The sequence below is a fragment of the Serinus canaria genome, chromosome 1, assembly GCF_022539315.1.
Source record: "Serinus canaria isolate serCan28SL12 chromosome 1, serCan2020, whole genome shotgun sequence".
NCBI lineage: Eukaryota > Metazoa > Chordata > Aves > Passeriformes > Fringillidae > Serinus > Serinus canaria.
In genome coordinates, this window is record NC_066313.1 from 29,035,999 (window position 1) to 29,045,325 (window position 9,327).

Consider the following 9,327-nt stretch of genomic DNA (forward strand, 5'->3'; position numbering starts at 1 on the left):
GCTACCTCTGTCTAAAACTCTGTTGCTGTCCAGCAGTTTGCTGCCCAAAGTACTCTTTCCAAATAACGTATGACAGAACTCATGAGGTGGTTTTGTAGCACAGCATGAATCACACAATCTTTCTTTCTAATCTGAATCTTTCCCTTTTTTTCTCCCACAGCTTTGCCAGCTCATATAGCCTTTATTCTTATTTTCACTTGCCTGGTCCAGGCTGCATGAAATTCTAAGACCAAAATTAAAAGTATTAAAATTAACAGTGTATTGGAGGAAGCTAAGCTGTCTTTCTTAGTGTTTTCCTTTGGAGTTTTTGAGAAAAGGGTTTAAGCTATAATGTTGGTATATTTTTGAATATTGTGGCTGAAATCTTCTGTTTGTATAAAGCCATGGACACTGACAGAGCTAATATGAACACTAATTGTACTGGGTTTGCCATTCAGCATGCTCTCAGTCCCAGCCACTGCCTGGCCTCTGGCACCTCCCCATACACAGTGCTCTCTCTGTACTGCTGATGTATATCAATCCTAATTATTAGTATTACTTGTTAGTCTAGTCCTGAGTTTTCAGTTTGCCATTTTACCCAGGCACATCACACTTCAGCTACTCAAGTTCCAGGTTTCTGTCATTCACACTAGATTTCACAGCAGTTTCATGATGAAGATCACCATTCAAAGCCATCCTTCAATGTCATCTACTTCCAAGTCAACACATTTAAGGACCTATGTCTCAAATATCCTGTTTATCATAAAGCAGTGTCCCAGAAAAAATAAGCTGGTGGGAAGTACAATAAAATATGTTATCATATAGACACAGAATGTGTGACCACTTACGTTTCAGAAGACACTACAGGAAACAAGTTCAAGGACAGAACACAGAGAAGAATCCTTGACCACATGTCTGTGCATGAAGAAACAGAGAGACTGAACTCAAACTGACAGCCTGTCCCTGGTTTTTAAATTGGCCTGAAATAGTGCTCCTCCTCCACGGCTTCAATCACAGTCTAACAAAAGATATTAACATAAAATTTGCATACGTTCAATTTCCTCACTACTGTCTGTTCTCACACTCCTTGAACTCCCAAACAATGGCTTTGGAGAGCTCTCATATTTCACATACCTCTGTGAGGAATTGCAAGCCAAACCGGTTCCTACACACATGATTGTTTCATTGAAGCTCACCTCTTTGATTATTGTGTCATTGGCTGAAGATTCCTTAATGTTTCAACTTGTTAGAATTTGCCACTGCTTAAGTATTTCCTTCTTCTGCAAAGGTGTCCCATAGACACATCACACAACAGAAATAATCATAATACACTGCCTTTTCATGTCTGCATGGGAGCCAGGATGGGTAAAAATAAACCATTACAGCTACAGCTGCATTCAGAATAGAACTAAAGCAAACTCCTAATGATAATCTGGATTTCTTACTGTAGACACTAACATTGGGCAAGGAATGATGCTGGCTAATGGTCTACCATTTTTTGCCAGGGGTCAGGACAAGTATATTTCTAGGGAAAGGAATCTGATAGCATTACTTCATTTGTTGACTCATCTCTCTGTCAGTCTACTTTTTCCCCCCATTAACTGGCTTGTTAGTCTGTTGGTGAATTTTAGTAAATCTGAGAAGACGTTTCAGAGTAATTATTATATAGAATCACAAAACAAGTTAGATAGAAAGGAACTTCCTGACAAATATGTGCTCAAATCTCTCATTTTAAGCAGGGCTAGCTTCAATGAGGTCATGTTTTGAGCATCTGCAGGAATGGAGAGTCCCTATCTACTCTGGACATCTGCTCCCATCTCTGGACATCTGCTCCCATGCTTAACCATCCATGCTGTGAATACTTCTTTTCCTTAAATCAGAATTTCCCAAATTATAGCCTGTGTCCATTTTTTATTGCCCTTTCACTGTGCACCTCCAGGAAGAATCTGCCTCTTTCTTCTCTGTAGCCCCACTTTACATTGTGGAAGACTGAAACTATGTCCCCACATACCCTTTGTTTCTCCAGGCTGAATTAAATTTGACTGTTTCCTTCTGTAGGCTTGTCCCAGTCCCTGAGCATCCCAGTGACCTTCCACTGGACTCCTTCAGTCTGTCAGTGCCTGTCTTGTACTGGGTGCAGATCTTCATTGTGGTCTCCCAACCACTTAATAGAGGGGAAAAACCTCGTGTTGTTTAGCCAACCTTGACGTGTTGGCTAAACTACTCTTCATAATCCTACCAAGGAAACAAAATAATCTTTAGTAATTGGGGATTGGATTCATACCCTTACATAGGAAATGGAACAAAGAGCCAATCTGAAACAAAAAAAGGTAGGCCAAACAACAAGTCTCTAACTGCAGCCCCGGGGAAGTAACAGGCAATTTCCTTTCTACTTTGTCTTCTTAACCAAGCAGATAATGAATGGGAAGAGGAAGCTGAGTATACTCCAGGAGTAATTAGGAACTCTGAAAAGAGCTGGGGGCACTGAAAAAGGTGTTGAGCAATGCAGAGAGGGCATGGAGCTATTTCAGGTAAAGAATATGAAATGAGGACTACTACAGTAATGTGGTGTAGAAATTGATGTGTGCCTGTTAAAAGCCTGATTCTACCAGTTTCAGCTTTAATGGTAAAATTTGCTCTCTCAACCCTCTAGCTAATGACTCAGCCACACTTATTTATTATTAAATAATAAATTTAATAATAAATGTAATTGTTCTTCCCATCAGCATAGCTGATGTTTAAAACTACCTCTGCTTAATCAGGTTACTTACACATCTTTCCTAAAACCCTTCTGATGACCAAGTCGGGACACAAAGGGAAGTGCCCCAGATGCTTCTGGAGCCATGGGAGCTATTCCCACTGTGTTACTAGTGAGAAACATGACACACAGCTTCCCAGAATCAGGTGGCCTCACAGTGACAATGTGGTGTGGCACGTGTGTGGCCAGCAAAGAGGGCGGTCACTGCTGAAAGAAGCTGCTTGCAACAGCTGAAATGATGTCAGAAGACAGTTAACAGGATGTCATAGATATTTGCAGCTTTGAAGCCCCTCAGACCCCATTTCTTACTTTAAACAGGTGCTAAGTAACAGGCAAAAAGAATTAAGGAGGGAGGAGGAGATAGCAAACAACCCCAGGGTCCTGCTGAAAATTGCTTCAGAAGCTCACCCTTATTTAAGTGCATTGTGCCTTTAGCAGGATGGTAAGAAGGCCTTCTTCTTAACAACAAAACATGGAAAAGAAAAAGATAAAGCACTGGAAAGACTGAAAGCCTGGAAGAATCTGTGTTCAGAACAATTGAAGAGCACATGTTTCTCTGGAAACAAGCTATTGAATTCATTACTTTAGTGACATTACTGATTCCAGAGGACCTCTGCATTGTAGCAATGTTGTGATCAGAGCACATCAGTACCAAGACAGGCATAATTCTCAAGATCACAGTGCAAGGAGGAAACTATTCCAGGTGTCTTTGGTAGGAAGGGAAAAAGAAGATTTCAGATGTATGATTAAGAAAGTAGGAGCCAGAGAGGATAAATCTAGAAGCACAGAGATCAGGATTTAACATGGAGAGATAATGAACCTCACACTAAGCAGCAGTTCCAAGACACACAGAAAGATCCTTGATGCCAGAAATTTAAAACCAGTCTGTGGACCTGCTTTGTATTGGCATAAGGAAAGATGTAACTGGATATCAAAGTCTGGCTAGAAATTTGATGAAACGAGGACAGTGTCAACTTCAAAACCAAAGCAATGCAAATACAGATATATGCTTGATTTTCAAAGTAGAGTCGTGTCACATGCCTTTTGGACAGCAGAAAATCAGCATGTCTTCAATTCACTTCATCCAGACTTCAGAAAGTTACTGCATGAGCTCTCTGTTATTAAGCAATTTCATATACACATACTTCCCCACCCCTCCATTCTTTCTCTGGATGAGTCAAAGTGATGACTGGAGTTGCACTGAAAATGTGTTTTTAACAAGTTATTCTTCTTTCAAATAAAGTTGAATTTGCCAATCTGTTTTTTCAGATGAAGTGCACTTACCTTCTTTTCTCCTTCCAACTGGGCACACACACAGGCCAGAGCAATGTGATTTTTTGCAGCCAAAGCTGAATCCACTCCTTTTCTGTGAGTATTTCAGTGTTTAGCATGTACACTGCTCTGACAGAGCATTCTCTGAGGCTGTGACTAGTCACACACAATACCCCAATGAGCTTCTGCAGGCCATGTCAAATACCCCTACACTGTCCCAAAATGCCCATATCTGTATGTGCAGAATCTAGGCACTAGATACAGTCACAAATTAGAAAATAAAGCAGTTGAACACTATCCAGCTGGCATGCAGAATGCTGCATAGTCTGAATGTAGAGCTGAGACGTTCAAATTCTTGGTCAATAGGGATCTAAGTCATGACTGTTTTCTTTTTTGTCAGAGAATCAGCAGGAAGTTAATGAGAAATATGAGCAGCTTTTAGCAGTGAGGCCTTGGATTTTCCAGAAGACTGAGTAATATATAATTACTTATTTCTGCCCTATGGCTTCACTTTATATTTGCATAACACTGCACAGCAAGGACTGTAAGTACTTTCTAAGTCATTACTTCACCTGAGATGACGTACAGACGATCCACCACACCTCACATATTACAATACCTGTTTCATTGCCCAATTTCTTTACCTGAAAGAGGTGGATATGGGATCAGAGCCCCAGCTTCCATTTGACTTAAACAAACACTCTCACAACAGCCCGATGCTACTTACTAGACTGTGATTTTCTCAGGAAATTATAATCTGATATATGCTTTCCTACAACACTTTCATCAAATGCTCTGTGATGAAACATCTTGTTTTAAAAAGCCAAGATATCTCTGAAAAGAGTTGTGCATGTCCTAAAGTTTACATACTTTGGATAAATTTTCCCATACAGCCCCCTATTTTTTCAAGGCAAATCCTTTTCTGCAAGCTTTCTGCTTTGCAAGTGAAAGTATTTCTCCCAATGTTCATTGGCAAGAGGCCACGGTGTGGTTGGTAGAGTATTCTGTATAATTTCATGTCGAATGGATGGAACATTTTTCTGATGTTGCTGATTTTCTGTAGTAGTAAAGATCAGGTAATTGTAACACTGTTCTATTGAGAAGAGCAAACCATAAACTATTGAGTACCTGAAAGGTCTTTTTTACAGACAGACTGTTAGTAAATAAACTGCTAAGCTTTCAACACCATATTTATTGAATATGTTTTAGTTCTGCTTCTGAAAAATTAATTATTACAGCCCTATATGTCATGAAATACCAATACTTGAAATACCTACCATTTTTCTTTATCTATGAAGTAATGTAATATATACAGACATCCTTGAAAAACGCTTTCTGTGTCTAAATTATGCAAATGGGATAGTGTGAACATAGCAGGGCAGGCTAAGAAAGAGAAAGTTTAAAGAAGACTAACAAAGACAAACAAAACCAGTCATCAGTCTTTCTTCAGAAACAACAGAAGTGGGAAGCCTGCCAGAGAATCCATGGGGCCATGAAATGGAAGAATAGATGAGGTCAAGCAGAGTGCAGGAACAGTGCAAACAAGAAGTACTGTTACTTTCTGGTTTAGAATCTAATTATTAATGAATATTACTGGTTTTAAATTAACAACTTGATATAAAAAAATTCATTTATCATAAAACAAAATACCCAAGAATATATGAAGAAGGCAATCTTTATGCAGTAATTATGTTGCTGACATTCAGAATTAGCTCAAACTCTTAAATAAATGATACATCCAACTCCAAGATTTGATTGTTACAGACCTTTGTCTTAAGGAAGCACGAGCATGTATTTCATTTGATCACAAACGACAAAAATGTGTGACAGTGAGCCTTTCAAGGAGTAAAAGTAATTTTTACTTCAGTAGAAAAGCTTTCCTGTCTTCACAGTTTTCCTTGCTCCCTTATTCATATTGTTCTGCATGTTAGGTCAGCACGGGCAGACTGACTCACCAGGCTTTAAAGCACCCAGAGAGAAATGGAGTTTAAATAAAGGAGCCTATTTGAGAGCTTCCTTTTTGAAATGTCATCATCTCAAATTTTGTGTTCTGATACAAAGAAAATGAATCAGTTTACTCCAGATTGAGGCTCTGAATGATCTCCCACTCCTTGTAGTTAAAGGACCTCATCTGGGTTTTACATATTTTTGTGTTTTAAAGAGAGCAATACATGAGCCCCCACACTAGTCTACTCAAACCCCTCCCATTTCATGGAATCCTCTTCTGGTTTTGCCCTTTCAGAAACATCCAGACTCTACCAGTCAAAGCAAGAGTTTGCAATCTTAGGAAACTGAGACTGATACCCCAGAAACATTGCTGCTTTTACCCCTTTGAGTCAATCCAGTTCTGGGCCCCTCAGTTGAGGAAGGACATTGAGGTGCTGAAGCACGCCCAGAGAAGGGCAATGGAGCTGGTGAAGGGTCTGCAGGGTCTGCACTCCTGTGAGGAGTGGCCGAGAGCTGGGGTTGCTTAGCCTGGAGCAGGCGAGGCTGGCAGGAGACCTCCTCACTCTCTGGAGCTGCCTGAGAGAAGGTTGTAGCCAGGTGGGAGTTGATCTCTTCTCCCAGGCAACCAGCAATGGCATGAGAGGAAATGGCCCCAGGTTGTACCAGGGGAGATTCAGGGTGGACATCAAGAGGAATTTCATTGTGGAAAGGGTTGTTAAACACTGGAATGAAGTGCTCAGGAATCACCATCCCTGGAGGTGTTCCAGAAATAACTTGACGTGGCACTTTATGCCATGTTCTAGTTGACAAGGAAGCAGCCAGTCAGAGGTTGGACTAGATGATATCAGCAGTGTTTTCCAGCCTTAATGATCCTATGATCCTTGCCAATAGACATTCCACAAGGCCTGCTCAGGCTGAGGCTGTAGCTGCTCCATGAGCCAGGTAAGATCTGCTCACTCTAGAGCATCAGCTAGAACTGAGTCGGAACAAGAACAGGTGGGTAACCTGTTCCAGGTGCAATGTCCAAAGAAACAAAAGGACAAGGGGACTATGCCATGCAGGTAACCAGGCATCTTGATAATGAATCTTCAAACTGTAAACACTGCAAAGACCAGATCCTCTAATGGATAGCCTGAGAACTAGCTAACATGGTCTTATGTGCTGCCAGTCGTTGAGGAGAATTGGTAGGTCAAAGACAGAAGAGATCTTTTGTAAAGTGAGGTGATCCCTCTTGGTATGTAAGACCTCATTTTTCCAGTCTTTTATACAATGTATAAGTAATGGCTCCAAGACAGGCCTTGCAAGACTTCCATCTAGTATAAAACATTTTCCAGGGATGTTATTCAACCTAACAAAAGCTCACACGCTTTCTTCTGGTGATGTGAAACCTCTGCCACGTGCAGTTCCAAGTCACATGCACCTGCTGTGTGTTCTGCTGTAATTCTGCAAGGGGCAGCACTGTATTTAACTAATCTGCAGGCAAAAGAATGCTGGAGAAGGCTTTAAGAGTGACTCTTCAGGCAGCACAAATAAGTCTTTTGTATTCCTCCTCATTTTTCTGAAGAGCCAGTTGTCCTTCCAGTGACCAGGGACCAAAGACTCTGCAGATCAAACCACTTTGTGTGTCCATCTCACTTTTTCCAACCAATAAGATCATACTGCAGATCATTCCTCTGAGGACCTTGCATATTCCAGGAGAATCTCTTTTGGTGGTACCAAGCCCTGACAGCTGTTGATGCATTTGGGATCATGGGAGTGATGTGTGTGTCTGTGTAGAAGATCTGTGTGCTGGCTGTGCATTTATGTGTATCTGTGGTGTGTGTGCATGTCCCTACTAGGAATAGCAACCTCCCAACTAGTAGTGACTAGTTGCACCAGGAATTTCACCTCTGTTGGCTGACAAATTCTGCTCTCCTTAACACTCTTCTGCACTGTGTCCTTTGAAACACACATTTAAGGAGTCAAGCACAAGAAGAGGGCTCTGTCTTCTATCTGATTAGGGAAGACATTTCAGTAGAAGGAATGTTGAAGACACAATCAGAACCTGAAAACATGTTACATTATTTGCAGACTTCTATGTAAACCCATTATTCCAATCTTCTCCTAGGAGGAAAAAAAAAATGAGCAGAAACACCAGTGTCCCAGTCTCTCTCTATATACTCATGTAAATCTTAAAAATTTGTAAGCACTCCTAGCTGATGAGTTCCTAAAAATAAGGCCACATAGCAAAAAAAAACCAAACCAAACAAAACAAAAAAAACCCAGAAAACCCCATAAATTAACAAAGGAATGCTTTGATGCATAATTTGTATTCAGTATTCCTAGAGATCCTCACATGTAACTCCATGACTGAACACGGGGAGCCCTTACACTGAAGACCACGTCTCTGGAGGCAGCATGGGGTTTTACATTTTTGTAGCCAAGAATCATGTCAAATCTTTGCAACAACAAGTGGAATAAGACAATAGGTCTAGGTGTGGCCCAAACCTGCATTTTTTAAAAAATGTATCTTTACTTATAGTTAAAGTGCCTTTAATTGTATAATCAAGACCCATTTCCTTCACTTATGTTAGTAATTGCTCTGATTTTCTGTGCGCCTGAATCTGAAAATGATCTCTCTCAAAGCAGTGACTACAGTTCAATCAATGCTAAAAGCAAATATTTTGAGCCATTGATGCTTAAGGAAAAAAACTGAATATACCAAGAAATGGCCTATGCCACCTTTCCACTCTACAATCAATTTTTCTGGAAACTGGTGCTGCAGTACAAGGAGAGTTTTTCTCCACGTTCCTGTTAATGCCAGATGCATAGTTATTAAAATCCTGTTGTGGACTGCAGCCTTCTGACCCTAGTTCAGGCTCCATAAGAGCTAATAAAAATAGCTGATCCTGGGTGAGCACAAGAACAAATCCAGCTGCATAGCTCAGGACTCACTTCAACAGGTGGGAATGAGGTCCTTCAACCACAGACCAAAGCAGAGCTGGTTTGGAGATGATTCCGCAGTAAAGTCTTCTCCAGGCCTAGGGAACCACACTAACAAGGTGTCCAGGAATAGTATCAGCTCGGGATTACAGTCTCTGGATGACTACCTAGTAATTAATGAGCAATCAAGCACAGCTCTTGAAATGTCCCCAGCCATCCCCGGGCTGTCAGGAATCGGGAGTGGTGGCCATGGGTGTGGTGGAAATGCACAGACAAGCAAAGATTAACTAAATGCACAAAGAATTGACAAGGCCAAAAGCTGCTGTTAGGCCTCAGTTTTCCTTGGCATTCCCACCCAAAGCCACAAAACCAGAGTTCTCTCTCTGCTCTAACACCTAACCCCCGGGGTGACCAGAACCAGCAAGAAAAAAGCCAGCTGCCAGCTGAGG

The 9,327-nt window shown here is 41.1% G+C and overlaps 1 protein-coding gene across 1 annotated transcript in view; it reads right to left on the reverse strand.

Moving 5' to 3' along the window:
- The window catches only part of LOC103812493 (ovostatin-like), a 28,186-nt gene extending 27,216 nt beyond the window's left edge, over nucleotides 1–970 (reverse strand). Inside the window, exon 1 of the mRNA XM_009085565.4 lies at nucleotides 828–970. Within this exon, the coding sequence (XP_009083813.3) occupies nucleotides 828–892 (65 nt within the window). The 5' untranslated portion in view covers nucleotides 893–970. The remainder of the gene's footprint in view (nucleotides 1–827) is intronic.
- Nucleotides 971–9,327: the final 8,357 nt, after the last annotated feature.